A 21,970-nucleotide genomic window follows, 5' to 3' on the forward strand; every position below is an offset into this window, starting at 1 on the left:
GTAAAAAAGCTCCTCTGTGTTTCCCGTTTCTTGTTTGGAAAAAAAAAAAAAAAAGGCTTAGTCTCCTAAGCCTTCCGCAAGCTCCAAAGAGCAGGCTGAAGCAGTTAACGATTAGTCACAGGACTCCTAGTTCCTCCTGAAGGGATGTAGATAATGATCTGATGCGTATCTTTGAGTCGCTCTGCAGAAGCTAAGACCCCCATCCAGGTGGAGGAGGGTGACTACATGCTGACCACAAGCAAGTAGACCCCAGGCTGGTTGGAACCAGAAGGTTGATGATTGAGATTCCTGAAACATCACCCTGTTACCTACCGTCAGCCAATCAGAAGAAGGTCCAGGAGCTGATCACTTGTCTTACTACCCTCTCCCCTAACAATGTCTTTAAAAACCCTTGTCGAAGGCCACTGGGGAGTTGGGGTCTTTTGAGTACAAGCCCCCCGTTCTTCTTGCTTGGCCCTGCAATAAACCTTTTTCTGCTCCAGACTCCGACATTTTGGTTTGTTTGGCCTCACTGTGCATCAGGCACACAGGCTTGGTTTTGACAACAGTAGGATCATCGTCCTTCCTGCCTTCCTTTAGTTTTTGCTAGCATATAGCAGAGGGCTATATATACACAAGGACGATGAGCACTAAGTGAATAAATGAATGAATTTTGTAAGTGAGTTTCTAGTTTAGTGCTTTACCATGCAGAATGAGTGAGTGAATTCAACTGTAATACTCTTTTTGATTTCTAGGACTTGTCACAAGGCTGCGGTACCCAGTTAGCACAAAGAATGCACCAACCACTGCAGGATTCAGCTACGGTAACTCCTTTTTTAGTTGCATGGCAAATTTTTCTTGAACCCGTTATGACAAGACCAGTTTAGATGTGTAGAATTCCACATAGCGGAACTGTTTTTATATAAGTTTACCGTGTGAGATGTTAGATGATTACACTTATAGCTGTAGTAACCCTAGGTTTTCTGTTTTCATCATTATTCATTATTATTTGGTAGAAAACTGTCCGTCAGTGAAAAATAAGCATTACCATGTTACTTCTAAAATAAATCAAAGCCTTTCCTGCTTCTCACTGGGCTTGGTTGGCTACTCACAGGAAAGTAAAGATGGAGGTAATAGAGAAGACATGCAACTTGATTGTCTTTGTGCTACTGGTGAAAGCCTTTTAAACAGGTTAAACTCTTTCCAACTTGATGGAATTGAAACAGAAAAAAAAAACTTCAGGGGGAGGAATGGTAAAGGAGGAAGTATTTGTTTAAAAAAGAAAAAAGTACCTTTAAGTTTCAAGCTCCATTATTATTAGCCTATTGTGTAGCATCTTCTTGCCTTCTTCAGTTCACTTTGCTTTTACTGTGACAGCTGAGAAGGGATCCCTCCTCCCCAGAGGGAGGAAAGCCACCTTCTGTCGCTTATGGGCAGGTTGCAAGTCTGCTCTGTGTTGGTAATTGTATTACCTTGTAAGTTTTAGATTGACCTTGGTTATAGTTTCTTTGTTTTCCACTGATTCCTACTGTATTCTCCTGATTAAATTTTATCACTTTCCCCCTCTGTCTCACAGAAAAATGGGAGATTAACCCTTCAGAGCTGACCTTTATGAGGGAGTTGGGGAGTGGACTCTTTGGAGTAGTAAGGCTTGGCAAGTGGCGAGCTCAGTACAAAGTAGCCATCAAAGCTATTAGGGAAGGTGCCATGTGTGAGGAAGATTTCATAGAAGAAGCTAAAGTAATGATGTAAGTTTCTACATTTTTTCTGGTTCCTCTTTTTGTATTAAAAAGTGGCCCCTTGCCAGCTAACACCCCTGGTGGTTTCTTTCCCTGCAGTAACTCTGTGTATGCATGACTTCCCTCTCAGGAAACTGACACACCCGAAGTTAGTACAGCTTTATGGTGTATGCACCCAGCAGAAACCCATTTACATCGTTACCGAGTTCATGGAAAGGGGATGCCTTCTGAATTTCCTCCGACAGAGACAAGGCCATTTTAGTAGAGATGTGCTGCTGAGCATGTGTCAAGATGTGTGTGAAGCGATGGAGTACCTGGAGAGAAACAGCTTCATCCACAGAGACCTGGTAATCGCAAACCACCTGCCTTCCCATCGCCAGCCAAATTCCTTTGTAATCTGGGTCAACAAATGAGGAATGACGTGTTCATACCCAAGTTTTGTTCTCAACAATATATCACTGTTACTTTTAAATGTGGTAAATTTAACTTGCCCCATAGTTTTAACAGAAAGATCTTTATTAAATCTAATACATGTAGTATATAATTACATAGGTACCTGCTTATTAAATCATACATAATTACATAGGTAATATTTCCAGGTTAGTTACCATGCATTACATTTGGTCTTCATAAGAATCCCATGAGATAGCTAATCATAACAGCTTTTCTGACCACCATTGTCTTATAGATAAGAAAATTAGCATCAGAGAAGTGAAATGACATGCATAAATGGTGATAAATGGGAAGTTAAGGGTTGGTGATAAATGGGAAGTTAAGGGTTGACTCATCCTTTGACTAAGTCCTAAGCTGTTTTCCATCTCACACACTAGAAGCTGAAATTATAACAGAAATCCTTTCGTTCATTTTCTTCACTGGAAAGAGATGGAGTCGACGTTAACTCCAGAAAATACCAGAAAAAATAATCTGTTACTGGTTCTAAATTATTGTGCTGGAGACGCTTCTTAATTTTTCCTCTCTCTTACTCTGTCTCCCTCTCTTCTCCACTCATTTATTCTTTCTCTTTTTCTTCTCTGCCTATTCTTCCCAAATGTGTCTATTTTCAGTATGTTGGTAGAACCCTTAGTCCCTGTTAAAGTATACAATACTCTATTATTAACTATAGTCATCATGCTATATCTTAGATCCTCAAAACTTATCTTGTAACTGAAAGTTCGTACCCTTTGACCAACATCTCCATTCCCCCTAACCCCCCAACCCCTGGCAATCACCAGTATAGTCTTCCTTTCTGTGAGTTCCATTTTTTTTCCCCTTAGATTCCATATATAAGTGATAGCATATAGTATTTGTCTTTCTCTGTCTGGTCTGTTTCACTTAACATAGTGTCCTCCAGGTTCATCCATGTTGTTGCAACTGATGAGATTTCCTTCTTCTTTTTATGGTTGAATAATGTTCCATTCTGTCTGTGTATATATATACACACCACATTGTCTTTATTCATTCACCCATTGATGGACACTTGGGTTGTTTCCATATCTTGGCTATTGTGAATAATGCTGCTATGAATATGGGAGTGCAGATATTTCTTTAAGGTACTGATTTTGTTTCCTTCAGCTACATACTAGGAAGTGGGACTGCTGGATCATATATATGGTAGTTCTGTTTTTAATTTCTTGAGGAACCTCCATACTGCTTTCCATAGTGGCTATACCAATTTGCATTCCCACCAACAGTATACAAGGGTTCCTCTTTCTCCACCTTTTCTTTTTTGGTTATTTCTGAGATACACATTTTAAAGTAATAACTAGAATTATGACTTATAACATTATACCAGAACATGTAAGATTTTTAGGAATTTCATGTAATGTCGGAAACATTTATATTAATATATTCCATACAAATAACCCAAAGAAAGTTTAGTATTAGTTGTTTATTTTTTTTAATTTCTGAATTTTATTTTTTTATTCAGCAGGTTCTTATTAGTCATCAATTTTATACACATCAGTGTATACATGTCAATCCCAATCGCCCAATTCAGCATACCACCACCCCGTGGCTTTCTCCCATTGGTGTCCATACGTTTGTTCTCTACATCTGTGTCTCAACTTCTGCCCTGCAAACTGGTTCATCTGTACCATTTTTCTAGGTTCCACATACATGCATTAATATATGATATTTGTTTTTCTCTTTCTGACTTACTTCACTCTGTATGACAGTCTCTAGATCCATCCACGTCTCAACAAATGACTAAATTTCGTTCCTTTTTATGGATGAGTAATATTCCATTGCATATATGTATAAACTTCTTTATCCATTCGTCTGTCAATGGGCATTTAGGGTGCTTCCATGACCTGGCTATTGTAAATAGTGCTGCAATGAATATTGGGGTGCATGTGTCTTTTTCAATTATGGTTTTCTCTGGGTATATGCCCAGTAGTGGCATTGCTGGGTCATGTGGTAATTCTATTTTTAGTTTTTTAAGGGACCTCCGTACTGTTCTCCATAGTGGCTGTATCAATTTACATTCCCACCAACAGTGCAAGAGGGTTCCCTTTTCTCCACACCCTCTCTAGCATTTGTTGTTTGTAGATTTTCTGATGATGCCCATTCTGACTAGTGTGAGGTGATATCTCATTGTAGTTTTGATTTGCATTTCTCTAATAATTAGTGATGTTGAGCAGTTTTTCATGTGCTTCTTGGCCATCTGTATGTCTTCTTTGGAGAAATGTCTATTTAGGTCTTCTGCCCATTTTTGGATTGGGTTGTTTGTTTCTCTAGTATTGAGCTGCATGAGCTGTTTATATATTTTGGAGATTAATCCTTTGTCTGTTGATTTGTCTGAAAATATTTTCTCCCATTCTGAGGATTGTCTTTCGTCTTGTTTATGGTTTGCTTTGCTGTGCAAAACCTTTTAAGTTTCATTAGGTCCCATTTGTTTATTTTTGGCTTGATTTCCATTACTCTAGGAGGTGGATCAAAAAAGATCTTGCTGGAATTTATGTCAAAGAGTGTTCTTCCTATGTTTTCCTTGAAGAGTTTTATAGTGTCCAGTCTTACATTTAGGTCTCGAATCCATTTTGAGTTTATTTTTGTGTATGGTGTTAGGGAGTGTTCTAATTTCATTCTTTTACATGTAGCTGTCCAGTTTTCCCAGCACCACTTATTGAAGAGACTGTCTTTTCTCCATTGTATATCCTTGCCTCCTCTGTCACAGACTAGTTGACCACAGGTGCGTGGGTTTATCTCTGGGCTTTCTATCCTGTTCCATTGATCTATATTTCTGTTTTTTTGCCAGTACCATATTGTCTTGATTACTGTAGCTTTGTAGTATAGTCTGAAGTCAGGAAGTCTGATTCCTCCAGCTCCGTTGTTTTCCCCTCAAGACTGCTTTGGCTATTCGGGGTCTTTTGTGTCTCCATACAAATCTTAAGATTTTTTGTTCTAGTTCCATAAAAAATGCCATTGGTAATTTGATAGAGATTGCATTGAATCTGTAGATTGCTTTGGGTAGTATAGTCATTTTCACAATATTGATTCTTCCAATCCAAGAACATGGTATATCTCTCCATCTGTGGGTATCATCTTTAATTTCTTTCATCAGTGTCTTATAGTTTTTTGCATACAGGTCTTTTGTTGCAATGGTAAATGGGAGTGTTTCCTTAATTTCACTTTCAGATTTTTCATCATTAGTGTATAGGAATGCAAGAGATTTCTGTGCATTAATTTTGTATCCTGTGCAACTTTACCAAATTCATTGATTAGCTCTAGTAGTTTTCTGGTGGCATTTTTAGGATTCTCTGTGTATAGTATCATGTCATCTGCAAACAGTGACAGTTTTACTTCTTCTTTTCCAATTTGTATTCCTTTTATTTCTTTTTCTTCTCTGATTCCCGTGGCTGGGACTTCCAAAACTATGTTGAATAATAGAGGTGAGAGTGGACATCCTTGTCTTGTTCCTGATCTTAGAGGAAATGCTTTCAGTTTTTCGCCATTGAGAATGATGTTTGCTCTGGGTTTGTCATATATGGTCTTTATTATGTTGAGATAGGTTCCCTCTATGCCCACTGGAGACTTTTTTTTTTTCTGGAGACTTTTTTTATCATAAGTGGGTGTTGAATTTTGTCAAAAGCTTTTTCTGCATCTATTGAGATGATCATATGGCTTTTATTCTTCAGTTTGTTAATTTGGTGTATCACATGGATTGATTTGCATATATTGAAGAATCCTTGCATCCCTGGGATAAATCCCACTTGATCATGGTGTATGATCCTTTTAATGTGTTGCTGGATTCTGTTTGCCAGTATTTTGTTGAGGATTTTTGCATCTATAGTCATCAGTGATATCGGTCTGTAGTTTTCTTTCTTTGTGACATCCTTGTCTGGTTTTGGTATCTGGGTGATGGTGGCCTCATAGAATGAGTTTGGGAGTGTTCCTTCCTCTGCAATTTTTTGGAAGAGTTTGAGAAGGATGGGTCTTACCTCTTCTCTAAATGTTTGATAGAATTCACCTGTGAAGCCTTCTGGTCCTGGACTTTTGTTTGTTGGAAGATTTTTAATCACAGTTTCAATTTCATTACTTGTGATTGATCTGTTCATATTTTCTATTTCTTCCTGGTTCAGTCTTGGAAGGTTATACCTTTCTAAGAATTTGTCCATTTCTTCCAGGTTGTCCATTTTACTTGTAGTAGTCTCTTAGGATGCTTTGTGTTTCTGCGGTGTCTATTGTAACTTCTCCTTTTTCATTTCTAATTTTATTGATTTGAGTCCTCTCCCTCTTTTTCTTGATGAGTCTGGCTAGTGGTTTATCAATTTCGTTTATCTTCTCAAAGAACCAGGTTTTAGTTTTATTGATCTTTGCTCTTGTTTTCTTTGTTTCTGTTTCATTTATTTCTGCTCTCATCTTTATGATTTCTTTCCTTCTGCTAACTTTGGGTTTTGTTTGTTCTTCTTTCTCTAGTTCCTTTAGGTGTAAGGTTAGATTGTTTATTTGAGATTTTTCTTGTTTCTTGAAGTAGGCTTGTATTGCTATAAACTTCCCTCTTAGCACCACTTTTGCTGCATCCCATAGGTTTTGGATCGTCGTGTTTTCATTGTCATTTGTCTCTAGGTATTTTTTGATTTTCTCTTTGATTTCTTCTGTGATCTCTTGGTTATTCAGTAATGTATTGTTTAGCCTCCATGTGTTTGTGCTTTTTACATTTTTTTCCCTGTAATTCATTTCTAATCTTATAGCATTGTGGTCAGAAAAGATGCTTGATATGATTTCAATTTTCTTAAATTTACTGAGGCTTGATTTGTGATCCAAGATGTGACCTATCCTGGAGAGTGTTCCATGTGCACTTGAGAAGAAAGTGTAATCTGCTGTTTTTAGATGGAATGTCCTATAAATATCAATTAAATCTATCTGCTCTGTCGTGTCATTTAAAGCTTCTGTTTGCTTAGTTATTTTCATTCTGGGTGATCTGTCCATTGGTGTAAGTGAGGTGTTAAAGTCCCCCACTATTATTGTGTTACTGTCCATTTCCTCTTTTATAGCTGTTAGCAGTTGCCTTATGTATTGAGTTGCTTCTACATTGGGTGCATATATATTTATATAATTGTTATAGCTTCTTGGATTGATCCCTTGATCATTATGTAGTGTCCTTCCTTGTCTCTTGTAACATTCTTTCTTTTAGAGTCTATTATATCTGATATGAGGATTGCTACTCCAGCTTTCTTTTGATTTCCATTTGCACAGAATATCTTTTTCCATCCCCTCACTTTCAGTCTGTATGTGTCTCTAGGTCTGATGTGGGTCTCTTGTAGACAGCATATATATGGGTCTTGTTTTTGTATCCATTCAGCAAGCCTGTGTCTTTTGGTTGTAGCATTTAATCCATTCACATTTAAGGTGATTATCGATATGTATATTCCTGTGATCATTTTCTTAATTGTTTTGGGTTTGTTTTTGTAAGTCCTTTTCTTCTGTTGTGTTTCCCACTTAGAGAAGTTCCTTTAGCATTTGTTGTAGAGCTGGTTTGGTGGGGCTGAATTCTCTCAGCTTTTGCTTGTGTGTAACGCTTTTGATTTCTCCATTGAATCTGAATGAGATCCTTGCCGGGTAGAGTAATCTTGGTTGTGGGTTCTTCCCTTTCATCACTTTAACTATATCATGCCACTCCCTTCTGGCTTGTAGAGTTTCTGCTGAGAAATCAGCTGTTAACCTTATGGGAGTTCCCTTGTATATTATTTGTCATTTTTCCCTTGCTGCTTTCAATAATTTTTCTTTGTTTTTAATTTTGTCAATTTGATTACTGTGTGTCTAGGTGTGTTTCTCCTTGGATTTATCCTGTATGGGGCTCTCTGTGCTTCCTGGACTTGGGTGGCTGTTTCCTTTCCCACGTTATGGAAGTTTTCAACTATAATCTCTTCAGATATTTTCTCGGGTCCTTTCTCTCTCTCTTCTCCTTCTGGGACCCCTATAATGCAAATGTTGTTGCATTTAATGTTGTCGCAGAGGTCTCTTAGGCTGTCTTCATTTCTTTTCATTCTTTTTTCTTTATTCTGTTCTGCAGCAGTGAATTCCACCATTCTGTCTTCCAGGTCACTTATCCATTCTTCTGCCTCAGTTATTCTGCTGTTGATCCCTTCTAGTGTAGTTTTCATTTCATTTATTTTATTGTTCATCTCTGTTTGTTTGTTCTTTAATTCTTCTAGGTCTTTGTTAAACATTTCTTGCATCTTCTCGATCTTTGCCTCCATTCTTTTTTCGAGGTCCTGGATCATCTTCACTATCATTATTTTGAATTCTTTTTCTGGAAGGTTGCCTATCTCCACTTCATTTAGTTGTTTTTCTGGGGTTTTATCTTGTTCCTTCATCTTGTACATAGCCCTCTGCCTTTTCATCTTGTCTATCTTTCTGTGAATGTGGTTTTTGTTCCACAGGCTGCAGGATTGTAGTTCTTCTTGCTTCTGCTCTCTGCCTTTTCTTTTTTGCCAGCTGTTGTCATCTCGTGTTTTTGTTGATAATCGTTCTGAGAAGTGAGAGGTTATATCTCATTGTGGTTTTTATTTGCATTTCCCTGATGATTAGTGGTGTTGAGCCCCTTTTCACGTACCTATTGGCCATTTGTGTGTCTTCTTTTTTTTTTGGCCCTGCCACACGGCTTGCGGGATCTTAGTTCCCCAACCAGGATTGAACCCCTGCCCCCTGCAGTGGAAGTGTGGAGTCCTAACCACTGGACCGCCAGGTAATTCCCTTGTGTGTCTTTTTTGATCAAGTGTGTATTCAATCCTCTGCTCATTTTTCAATCGAATATTTGCTTTTTTGCTGTTGAGTTGAATGAGTTCCTTATATATTTTAGATATTAACCCTTTATCAGATATATGTTTTACAAATATTTTTTTTCCCATTCTATAGTTAGCCTTTTCATTTTGTTGATTGTTTCCTTTGCTGTGAAAAAACTTTTTACTTTGTTGTAGCCCTAGTTATTTATTTTTGCTTTTTTTGCCCGTGTTTTGTTGTCAGATCCAAAAAATCATTGCCAAGACCATGTCAAAGAGTTTTTCCCCTATGTTTTCTTCTAGGAGTTGTATAGTTTCAGGTGTTACATTTAAGTCTTTAATCTATTTCAAGTTAATTTTTTGCATGGTGTAAGAGTAGGGTCCAATTTCATTATTTTACATATGGATTTTTGAATTTGCCAGCACCATTTATGGAAGAGATTATCCCTTCCCTTTGTGTGTTCTTGGTGCCCATGTTAAAGATTAGTTGACCATATATACATGGGTTTATTTCTGGATTCTCTGTTCTGTTCCATTGGTCTATGTCTCTGTTTCTGTGCCAGTACCATACAGTTTTGATTACTATATTTCTGTAATCTAGTTCAAAATCAGGAAGTGTGATGCCTCCAGCTTTATTCATTTTCAAGATTGTTTTGGCTATTCAAGGTCTTTTTAGTTTCATATGAAATTTAGATTGTGTTTTATATTTCTCTGAAAAATGCAGTGGAATTTTGTTATGGTTGCGTTAAATGTGTAGATCCTTTTGGGTAGTATGGACATTTTAGCAATATTAATTCTTCCACTCTGTGAACACAGGATATCTTGCTGTTTATTTGTGTCTTCTTCAGTTTTTTTCATCAGTGTCTTATAGTTTTAAGTGTACAGGTCTTTCACCTCCTTGGTGAAATTTATGCCTACATATGTTAATGTTTTTGATGCCATTGAAATTCACTTGCTTTCTTAATTTCTCTCAGTTCATTGTTAGTGTATAGAAACAAAACTGATTTTTCTATGTTTATTTTGTATCCTTCAATTTTACTGAGTTCTTTTATTACTTCTAACAGTTTTTTAGTGGAGTCTTTAGAGTTTTACATATATAAGATCATGTCATCTGCAAACAGAGACAATCTTACTTTTCTATTCCAATTTGGATGCCTTTTATTTCTTTTTCTCACCTAGTTGCTCTGGCTAGGACTTTCAGTACTATGTTCAATAGAAGTGACAAGAGTGGGCATCCTTGTCTTGTTCCTGACCTTGGAGGAAAAACTTTTAGCTTTTCACCATTGAGTATGTTGTTAGCTGTGGGCTTGTAATATATGACTTGTATTATGTTGAGGTACATTCCTTCTATACCTAACTTGTTGAGAGTTTTTAATCATGAAATGAAAGGATTTTGAATTTTGTCAAATGCTTTTTCTGTATCTGTTGAGATGATCATGTGATTTTTATCCTTCCTTCTGTTAGTGTGGTGTATCATGTTTTTGATTTGCATATGTCAAACCATCCTTGTATCCCAGGGATAAATACCATTGGATCATGGTGTATGATCCTTTTTTTTTGTGGTATGTGGGCCTCTCACTGTTGTGGCCTCTCCCCTTGCGGAGCACAGGCTCCGGACGTGCAGGCTCAGCAGCCGTGGCTCATGGGCCCAGCCGCTCCGTGGCATGTGGAATCTTCCCAGACCGGGGCATGAACCCGTGTCCCCTGCATCGGCAGGCGGACTCTCAACCACTGCGCCACCAGGGACGCCCATATGATCCTTTTAATGTGCTGTTGAATTCTGTTTGCTAATATTTTGTTGAGGATTTTTTCATCTATGTTCATCAGGCATATTGGCCTATATTTTTATTTTCTTGTCGTGTCCTTATCTTGCTTTGGAGTTAGGGTAACATTGACCTTATAAAATGAGATTGGAAGTGAACCTTTTAAAATTTTTTGGAAGAGTTTGAGAACTTAGGATTGGTGTTAATTCTTCTTTAAATATTTGGTAGAATTCACCAGTGAAGCCATCCAGTCCTGGGCTTTTCTTTCACAAAACTTTTAAAGATCACATTTTATGATTGGGGCAAAGGACTTTGCAAAATAGAAGATGATGTGATATGTGTAACGTTAGTTATTATTATGCTCAGTGATGATAAAGAACAGCTCTTTGTCATATTGAAACTTGTGAATTTAGCATCTTCCTCTTTTTTGACTTTTAAAACTGATGGAAATCTGTTGTCTACGTGAGTATGACAGGTTACATACACCTCTCTACACATACCTCACTGTGGTGAAGGCAATTTTGATATGTCTGTGCCTATGATACTGACATCATTAGGGTAGGTTTTTGTCATCCCTTAAGGGAAGATTTTGATGCTTCTGTCTCCTGGGTGAAGAATCCTGGTGACTATCAAGTAAAGGCGTGATAAGGTATCTTTATAGGAAGGCGGAGATAATCCAGGGAACGGGTATTAACTCATTCTTTAAAAGAGACTCTTAAAACGCATTCAACAGGAAATAACCTCGTGTAAATGGAATTTGCGTCGTACAGAGAATAAAATTCTGAAGCATAAGGAAGAAAAATACATTCTTAGTCTATGGGTTATAGCATGTGAAAAGATTGTCATCATGTCTTCCTTCTGAGAAATACTATGTCTTTTTCCAAACTATTTTCTTGAACCTTGTAACCTTAAAGAATGGGGAAGAAAGTATAAGTAATCTAGAATTGTGTTTGCCATAAATGACAAAGCAAACTATGTTACATATGGCTGTTCTTTTGACTCTTTGGGTTAGAGAAGACCAATCATTGAGCAAAGCCACTGGGTAAAAGATTGTTCACCCATCACTCTGATGCTTGTGTGTTATAAAGCTTGCCTAGTAAGAACCTGAATTAAGGACTTTAAGAGATGTTGTCACTATCAATAAGAAAATCAGATAGTTTAATAAGAATAGAAATGGGTGGGCAAGAAGCTGATTGACCCTCCTCTTAGTCCTCATATAGATATGACAGTTGGCAAAGATTATGTAATAATGCCTTTTTTCACGTGAGACTTTTGACCTGTCTTTCTATCCATTCTTTCATATAAATGTTGAAGACGTTTCCATAGGGGTAAAAAAAAAATTTATAAGAGACACCACCTCTGCAAATGTTGACTGGGTTACACTAAATTTAATATAAACAGAACTTATATTTTTCTACTTTTATTGTGGAACTTTGCAACTAATATACCTTTATAATGTTGTTTTCCAGGCTGCCAGAAATTGTCTAGTAAATGAGGCAGGGATTGTGAAAGTTTCTGATTTTGGAATGGCTAGGTAAGGCTGAGTATATGTGAACATTTTCTATACATTTTGGATTAAATTAATGTAAGACTGTGGCCTTTCCCTTGAAAGTACTTGACTTTTCCTTTGCAGTTTGTGTCAGCTTCTTCCTCTGATGCCTGTTTAAGAGCTACTTTGAAACATCTTTTGTTCCTTTAACAAAACATTAGAAGTACCCATCATTTTTTTTTAAGTCCCCATCATTTTTGTACAGATTGATTTTTCTGCTTCTTATTGTTTTTTGTATAAGGTTAGAAAATAGATTATCTATATTTTGAAAGATTTCTTTGCTGAATTTGTCTTTTTACTGTTAGCTTTGGCTTTTTCTCAGGTAAACTGTTGAGAAGTTATGATTACTTAATACTTCATTATGTGGCTTTAGTTGATATTCACATTAGCTTATAGAATTGATAAGCATGGAAATAATCTGCATTGATAAAGCAAAAAGGAAACCCTATTAGGTGTCCTGAGATAAAATAAATATATTAAAATAACACAGTATACATTGTGTTAATTATTGTTAATCATTCTCTCCACTAGGTGGTAGTATAGCCCGTTAAATACACTACTTTCCTTTCTCCCTGGTGTGGATTAAATTTCTAGAATCTTTTGTTTTGATAGAAATGTGTTTGGGGTAAGTTTTTAGAATACGCAAATCTGTAATGTTTTTATTCTCTTAATTTTTGTAATCCTAATAGGGTGTTAGAAAAGTCCTTTAAAGAGTATTTCATTTGTCCTTTCTTTCCCTCCTTCCTTCATCCATTCATTTATCTGTACACCCATCCATACAAAATTAGGTGCCTGCTCTGTGCCAGGCACAACAGTAGAGATTGAACCCTAGAAGAGGATGACATTATCCATGTGAGTCCCTGCCCACGTGCAGCTTAAATTCAGGAGGAGAGAGAAACATAAGACCTTAGAACCACTAAGAGGGGAGAGCACAGAGTGAGGTGACAGAGCAGGGGTCTGCCAACCTCGGCTTCTGGACCACATCTGACCCAACACTTACGTTTGTATGGCCCGTGAGCCAACCACGGTGTTCACATTGTTTAATGGTTGGGGAAAAAAAAAACTTTAAAAATATTATGACATGTGAAAATTATCTGAAAGTCAAAAGCCAGTGTCCATAAATGAAGTGTTAATAGGACATAGACTCATTCACAGATGTGTTGTCTGGCTGCTTTCACTCTACAAAGGCCTGCAAAATCTAAAACACTCATTGTCTGGCCTTTTACAGAAAAAGTTTGCCGACCCCTGTGATAGCGATAACTTGGGGTTGGTGGGGCGGGCGGGTACTGAGTGATGGCGCGGGGCAGGGGTGACGGTAGCGACTTCAAATCTGGTGCCTCTCGAAGGCCTCTTTGAGACCAGGATATCTGAAAAGAGACCCAAAAGGCAGGAAGTAGCCAATTAGGTGAAAGTCTGAGGATAAAATATTCCAGGTGGCAGAACACCGAGTCCAAAAGCTTGAAATTTGGGATGAGCTTGGCCTGCTCAAGAATCGAAAGGGGGTCAGGGTGGTCAGCCCGTGGCCAGCATGAGGGCGGTTATAAAGGCAGGCCAGGCCTCCGTCCTGAGAAACTCGGGCCGAGGGAGGTTAGAAAGCCATTACTGTCCGAAATGGGACCAGAGCTGCTGGCTGTCAGGGCAGTAAGGACCCAGTGCTCTTTGTTTGTTTTCTGTGAAGGTATTCTGTATCTAACAGGCAGGCCTCCAATTTCAGGTTTGATTTTCATATATTTGGCTTTCAAGAAGCCTGTGCTTTTGCATCAGCTCCTTTGAAACACTCATTCTACACTCAGTTCAGACTCCCCTGACTGACAAACGCCCGTGGTGGCATTGTCACCATCTTTGTCTGTACAGCGAAGGAAGTTTGTGCAAAAAGTCATTTGAATATTTTCCCATGGAGCTTGCAGAAATTAACCTGGTATGTTCCTATAATACATGAACACCTTCCTCTTGTAAATACATACTGAACACATTACAGAAAGGGCTGAAGAACCTGTATTTAGCACCCCAATTAAGATCCTCCCCAGGGGTAACCAGTGTTACCAGTTGGTGTGTGTCCTTCCAGAAGGACCTAAGTATGCTCCCATAGAGAAACTACATAGTGTTGTTCTGAGTGTGTGTGTGTAGAGGATGAACATCATGGTATATACATATATACACCACCATGTGCGTACATCATTTTGCAGTTTGCCCTTTTTATTTGCTATAGTTTTAAGTTGTGCTCTGTGGAATCACGGGGGCAAAAGCACATGTGCTCCAAGCGCTTTGCACCACTTCCTTTAGAGCAGCTCTGCTTTAGATGTTTTACATGTGGGGCCTTCGGGTAAACTTTTTGTTTAAAGAACAGAACTGCTTCTTAAAAAGAAAGTTTGCAAACTCTTTTCTTGTATGCTGCCTCCAATGCCTTATAAAAAAGAAAAACAGAAAAGTGAAAGCGCAGTTAGAATGTTACAGTGCACACATCTCTAGCTCTTAGAGGAAGAGGGCAATTGCAGAGGCGTGGCTGCAGAGGCAAACAGCCAGCTTCAACCGGATGCCTGTTGGACTTCAGTCAACTGTGCTTTTGATTTTAAGGGGGAAAGAAAATTAAAGAACATGTACAAAATACAGACCGTAACTCAGTGTCTTCCTCTAGGTATGTTCTGGACGATCAGTACACGAGTTCTTCCGGTGCTAAATTTCCCGTGAAGTGGTGTCCACCTGAGGTGTTTAATTACAGCCGCTTTAGCAGCAAATCAGATGTCTGGTCATTTGGTAAGAGTCACGCTCCACTTCCCCTCAACTCTGCCCTGAAGAGGCACTGGGTGCATCGTTTGGCAATCCTTCTCCTCTTCCAGGTGTCTTAATGTGGGAAATATTCACTGAAGGCAGAATGCCCTTTGAGAAAAACACCAACTATGAAGTGGTAACCATGGTTACTCACGGCCACCGACTCCATCAGCCGAAGTTGGCGTCCAGATATGTATACGAGGTGATGCTGAGATGCTGGCAGGAGGTATAACATTTTTCGGGTGCTTTTTTCTTCAATCTCTAAAGCATTCAGGGATCCGGGCTTGGTAGATTCAAACTGTGTGGTCTTTATAGCCTAGTGAATGAGTGCATGTTTTATATGATTTCAAACTCCCAAGTAGGAAGCCGGTCTTCTCAACTCAGTCTGAATAATGGGAAGAAGATGTGAAGAAGTGGAAAACACTAATAATTAAGATAGTAAATTCAGGCTGCCGCTCCCTTCCCAAGTGGGGCTCCCGCCACAGTCGCCTGAGCTGGGGGCTCTGGGGATAAGCCCAGAGAAGTAGCTCTTCTTTCAGTGGATCTCTAGTGTTGTCGAAATATTACTCTTTCACCAGAGAAGTTTTTTTTCTCCAAGCCTCAGCTTCCTCAGGTCATTTACTCTCAGTCTTCGGAAGTTTTCCTTCGCCCCATGTTAAAATGTCACCTCATAGAAGAGATTAGACACCAAAATGACTTTTGAAAGATACCAGTAACATTAGCTCAGAGGTATGATGTGCTAGGCACTGTGCTAAGTGCTTTCAATTTAGTTCTCGAAATAACCCTTCAAAGTGTGCCTACTTTTACTGTGACCACTCTGTGGATGAGGATATCACGTTGTCGCTTGCCTCAGGCCACTTAACTACAGAGAAGCAGAGTCCTGTCTGACTCCAAAGCCCATGCCCTGGTCACTTGCTATCATGCCTCCCAAGAGCACTGATTGGGATGGACGGAGGCCTTCTGGCCAAGAAGTGGTGCTAGGGGGAGTGCGGACAATGTGAGCAAAGGTAGGGTGGTGGTAGTGAACTTGGTGTGTGTATACAAGGGTAGAGAGTGTTCTCATTGAGCATAGGGCCCATGTGAGGGTTTTTGTGGGAAATAAAACTGGGTAGCAAGGGCCTGTGGGAGGGGCAGGTTATAGAGGGCCCTGTGAGTTAGCAGGACTTGATTTTGCAGGCAGTTAGGATCTCTGTTAGGTTCTGGAATGGGATGCCAAAGCCATGTGGCAGAAAGGTTAGTGTAGCAGCAGCACGTGCAGGATCGATGAGACCTGTCTGGAGATGCATGTGTGTTCCGGCCCCGAAGCAAGGAGTCCCTTACTCTGGTATGCATTGCTATCTGAGTTGGAGCGGTGAAAAATCATTCTGGGGATGGATTCTGGAACCCACAGCTTCTACTTGATTTTGAATTGTAGAAACCAGAGGGAAGGCCTTCCTTTGAAGATTTGCTGCGCACGATAGATGAACTAGTCGAATGTACAGAAACTTTTGGAAGATGAGTGCTGTGACCGGATGATGCGATGGCTTCCAGATTCCAAAGCACGAGGAAGAAATGGCACTTTGTGGCAAACTTTTAATTTATTTAGCACTTGGACGTGTAGATTGTTTTACTTATAAAGGGGAAACACCTAAAACATTTGCTTCTCCACCAGCCGTAGCTCTGTGACCGAATCTTCTGGATTATGGAAATGCTGCCTTAGACACGATGGTTAAAAGCACCCGCTTTTATTCATTCCACAAGTACTGGAGTGCCCACTACGTGCCAGGCACTGTGCCCAGGCCCCAGGGTCTGCCCATTTTAGGGGTGCATGTGGGGTCGCGTTAGCCGGTGCCGGTGGAAGGCCAGGGTAATTGGGAGGGGGAAGGGTATCCGAGCCACATTGCAGCCACCCCTCTCTTCTCTGTGACTTCTGCAGAAATCTGGGCTGGGGCATTGTCTAGAATATGGGTTCCGGATGGATCAGGAACCCACCTTGGCTAAGTACCCATCGTTTGTTTTGAAACATCTGTTTTCAAGACCGCCATTAGTATTACATTAGAACATATTTGTATGCTGTACATATTGTAAATATATACAATATATAAAGTTATATATTTATAAGAAACATGAGTCGTCTCTTTTGTAATTTGATTTTTACTGGGGTATAGTTGATTTTATGAGTTGTCTTTTAATTGAAATGTTTAATTCTGTAATATATGAGCCAACCCTCTTAGGACTAGGGATTTTACCTTACAGCTGTCAGTTCCTTTTCCCCTGAGGATCTAACATTCCCTACTGAAGAGAAAAATGTCTGGACCCTTCTATCGCTAATGCCCCCTCCTCACTTGGGTAGCCATGTTTGAGGTGCCTGTCCAGCTTAAGCCCCCAGCAGGGGCTGTGTTTGGGCTAAGTGGACCTGCCCACGGTATCCACAGCTAATTGGAGTTGGATGGAAAATTGAGCCTAGGGGCAATCCATCAGTTTCTGTGTCTTAAGAATCTGTCCCTGGACATAAATGTGAAAGTGAGCTCTGGAGCAGAAGGAACAGATGATGTTCACCACAAAGGCTGTGTCCCAACCGCACGCAAGACCCAGGAGCAGGCCGAGTTCTGGCAGAATTCAGGAAGCAGCCAGGAAAAATGGAGAGCGTGGCGTCTGAGCTCTCTCCCAGATACGCTTCAGGAGGCCAGGCTGGACTTGGGTTCCTGCATCAGAGAGATTGTCTGTTATAGCTTCATAGTAGACCCTGCAATTGAGTTTACTTGAGTGGGTTTCTGACCCTTATAATTTCTGACCAGGACACCATCTGAGTTAGAGCCTCATTTACTCATGAGCCCAGGGTAAAGAACGACAGTCTCCATCATGATGAAAGCAAGGCCATGTGTTGCCCCACAGTGTATTGTTGGTTTTGTGGGCATTGAAAGCCCAGCAAGGCACAGGGCCTTTCTTCAGGAGTTCGTCTGCTCTGGGGGGCCGTGGTCTCCCCCCACGCTGTGGAGCATTGTGTGAACACTCTTTACGTAGCGTTCACATAAGTAGTTCTTATGTGAAGAAGCTACTTAATGCCCAGCGACGAGTTGTCTCAGTCAACAGCATCCCACAGGACATTCTCCAGGAACAGCTGACGAGGTTCAACCACAGTGTTGCCAAGGAAACAGCTCACAGGTGGGCCATGCTGGGTTCAGGAGTTTACCCCCCTGGCTTCCCAAGCAAGTGATGGGCCAGAAGTTGTGCCCATGGCCTCAGAATAACACAAATACTATTCTCTGGCTGCCTGTTTCCTCCAGGACTCCCTGTAGACCTTGGGACATGAAAAAGGCATCTCTGTGGTTTGTGTTTGAAGCACTAAGAAGCCTTATCCATTCACGTGGGGCCCAAAGGAACCTGTGTACGGCCGGACTCAGGATCCCAGAGGATTTATTATGGCTCTTGCTTCCAAGAATGAGCTGAGGCCTCTACATTTGATTTTCTTTAAGCTACATACTCAAGGCCCACTTCCTCTACCATCTTCAAGTCTCATTAACAAGGGAGTGGCTTCTTTTGTCACATGCCAGGTCGTTGGGACTCGGATAGCATGTCCTCTGCGTGTGACTTCTCATTTCCCTGTGTTTCCACTAAGGATCTAGAGGCAAGAGCAGGCAGTCGAGGTGAATGACCCATCTACCCTCTTCTGTTGATTGCACTGGCTTGAATATTATAGCAGTGGTACTAGAACCATTTAACTCACTAAGTGCTTTAATGGTTAAAAAAATTATTATACATGGCTGCGTTTATGGAAAATCAAGACCTTTTAAGGAACACAGGCTGTGGCTGGCTACTCTGAGTAGCACCTTCATATGACCATGGAGAATCATCTTTCCATTCTGGTCAGTTCATCCCCTGAAGGCTGTCTTCTATCCTTCCCTGTCCCCCTTATAATGGAAAAAAATAAAATATTTATCCTAAGTCTTGTCACAGTCTGTTTGCCACCTTCCTTCTCATCTTCCTATTTACCTGTACCCCCATCACAAAAATATACACACCTGTTAACTGAATTGTAGCTCATTCAAGAGGTTGGCTGTATGCGCGCCGTGCCCTACTGTCATTGTCATACCTTCCTCCTCCCTCCTTCCTTCGTCTCTCACCTGGAGTCCTCTCGTCCCTCCCAGCCCCATCCCATACTTCCCTTTTGACCTTGAGGAACTGTGTTTAGAGCGCTAGGTCGCTTTGAAGAGAGAGGAGAAAGTATAGCCCTTAACCTAATAGTTATGTATATTTTTGATGGGAAAACAAGATTTGGCAACATTTGGGAATATTTTCTTCAAAAATCTTTAAATATTTCACTAGAACTTAAAAAAAGTTTTTATATAAAACCATAGCTATGGCTAAAGGAGAAGTAAAAATAGAAGAATCCACCCAGAATGTGTAAAGAGATCTTAATCTAGAAAGCAGGGAATAGGAAGGGCAACGTGAATCTGCTATGTCTTCAGTGCAGTGGTTCCCTTTGGTTTTAGTTACTTTTTGGTTATTTTTCCGTGGGATGAAGTGCAACTCCTAAGTGCGTTTTTATTGTTGATGTTGTTGTGTTTGTAGTTCTCGGCCATGCCCCAGTCACCTGGGGATGGGTTAGTGTTTTCCCTCCTGCCCCGCAAAATAAACTCTCCTCGTACGGTGCCTAAAGTGTTAGTACTGAGTAGGAGGACAGAATATTCTAGACGTGGTACTTCACAACTTACAATCTAATTCTGTTTCTACCCCTAACGGTGTCCCTTATCCTATCTGTGCCTCCAATTCTTTCTCTGTCCAGAGAGAGCAATTTGAATTCATGCCCTTTTTAAGGTCCCTTTTACCCAAATCTTGTGATTTCTTGAAAATGGTGTTTGCTGGACTCACCCACACACTCGGGAATGAAGAACTGATAGCAGCTACCCTCAGAGATCTGGATGTAGATTATCAAGCTTTCTCTTATATAGGCCATCGGGTTGTCATTCACACACTTCTCTGAGGTTTTTAGAACAGGAAAATAGGTGGGGTTAACTTTGCCTGTGAGAAACGTCTTGGGTGAGCTATGATTTCAGTTAAAAGATGTGTTTTTGTGACAGGAGCATCGCTGAAGACCTGAAGGCTGTTTTGTTTGCTCCCCGCACAAGTGCAGCCATGATTCTTTCCACCTGTAAGTAAGATGGCTTTGTCCTTTATCTTCAGGGCTTGTTCTGGGCATGGTGGTTAGTCTTGAATGCCAGAAATTGTGAAGTGTGGAAGATAATTTCCCCAGATGTTGTGACAGGGTTTTGTTTGTTATTTAAATACCCATGGTGGTGATGTAATTTTAGAAAATGTTTAGCATTAAGCACACAAAAAAAACCAAAATAGTGTCCTTAAGTCTACCTGTGTGTGTAGAAATGCAATCCGTTTGAACAGTGTTTGTATTTAGAATATTTAGTGTAAAGAACTGAGAGCAAAAGTCTAGGAGACCAAGTTCCACTTCAGGATTTGCTGCAACATTAGTGGGTCACCTTTGGTAAGTTCTTTAGATTAGGTCCCCGTCTGTACAATGGGCACTCTCTTTTTGCCTGCCTCCCAGCAAAATACTAGAGAGAAACAGTCGATTAAAATGACAGGTTCTTCATGAACTTAATTTTGGAGTTGCTTTGGAAGACTGTTCAGTCCCATGTACAAGTTTTGGAAATGCTCGTTGATTTACCTCGAAGACTCAGAGAGCCTTATCATGCAAATAATTAAAAATCTGGAAGAAAAAGACTGATTTTAATCCTGGATGACTATGGAAACAAGCTTCAACGAAGCTCAGTCACCTCAGAATAAAGCAGTCAAGGCTGCTGACAACAGTTTTTGCACTTCTGAGTTTTAAGTGGCATTAGGAAACATTTTTTGCCATTTTTAAATGTCATGTGTTTAAACCAAATCACCTCATTAGGACCCAACACTTGTGGGTAGGATTCGTAAAAAATAAACCAGGCTACTCCACTTGTACCTACCTGAATTATAACTTACAGTCTGGGTCCACGCATAGATCAAGACGGGGTGCCCATGATCAGAAACACAGGCCAAGCAGAGCGAAGCAGAAAGAGCTAAGAAGCAGTAACCCATGTCCCCACTTCCCCCAATGGCAGGACAAAGGTGAGCAGTGACTTAGTAAGAACCTTTTCATTAAAAGCCATGTGGGCATCTGTTCTTCGTTTCTCCTGAGGTCAGAACTCGAGAGAAGGCTGTAAATGATAACAGGCAGGATTCAGTTATATATAAAATAAACAGTGAGGGTTGAGACAAGGATTAGATTGCCCAAAGGATTGAATAAGAGACCACCTATTAGTGGGGATATTTTGAGGATCATTCTATCTGGCCTGGGAGGGCATGGGTTTGATGAACTATCACTGTCCTTTCCAGCTTCTGATCATTTGATTCAACGGTAAGACTCACCCGTTTATTTCTTCCACAGATTGCACTTAGATGTGGCTCCATTTTCTTTCTTTCTTTTTAAATTAATTAATTAATTTAATTTATTTTTTATTTTTGGCTGCGTTTGGGTCTTTGTTGTTGCACACGGGCTGTCTCTAGTTGCAGTGAGCGGGCGCTACTCTTCATTGTGGTGCATGGGCTTCTCATTGCGTTGGCTTCTCTTGTTGCAGAGCACGGGCTTTAGGTGTGCAGGCTTCAGTAGTTGTGGCTCACAGGCTGTAGAGCACAGGCTCAGTAGTTGTGGTGCACAGGCTTAGTTGCTCCACGGCATGTGGGATCTTCCCGGACCAGGGCTCGAACCCATGTCCCTTGCATTGGCAGGCAGATTCTTAACCACTGCGCCACCAGGGAAGCCATGGCTCCATTTTCTTCTGGGTAAAACAATGAGTGTTTACTGTTGACCAGAGAAAGCTTAAGAGGTGCCCCAGGGTGTGTTACTACTAATCAAAAAAATGTTTATAGGTGTTTTTTGGGCCAGAGTCATTTGGGAAATACATTGGTTGTTTTAAGGGCTGT

At 40.2% G+C, this 21,970-nt stretch overlaps 1 protein-coding gene across 1 annotated transcript in view; it reads left to right on the forward strand.

Moving 5' to 3' along the window:
• Positions 1-17,068, forward strand: part of TEC (tec protein tyrosine kinase) — a 95,872-nt gene extending 78,804 nt beyond the window's left edge. The window contains exons 11-17 of the mRNA XM_060012596.1: positions 735-803; positions 1,556-1,727; positions 1,849-2,065; positions 12,171-12,235; positions 14,886-15,004; positions 15,088-15,245; positions 16,434-17,068. Of these exons, the coding sequence (XP_059868579.1) occupies positions 735-803; positions 1,556-1,727; positions 1,849-2,065; positions 12,171-12,235; positions 14,886-15,004; positions 15,088-15,245; positions 16,434-16,517 (884 nt within the window). The 3' untranslated portion in view covers positions 16,518-17,068. The remainder of the gene's footprint in view (positions 1-734; positions 804-1,555; positions 1,728-1,848; positions 2,066-12,170; positions 12,236-14,885; positions 15,005-15,087; positions 15,246-16,433) is intronic.
• Positions 17,069-21,970: the final 4,902 nt, after the last annotated feature.

The sequence above is a fragment of the Delphinus delphis genome, chromosome 5 (assembly GCF_949987515.2).
Source record: "Delphinus delphis chromosome 5, mDelDel1.2, whole genome shotgun sequence".
Lineage (NCBI taxonomy): Eukaryota > Metazoa > Chordata > Mammalia > Artiodactyla > Delphinidae > Delphinus > Delphinus delphis.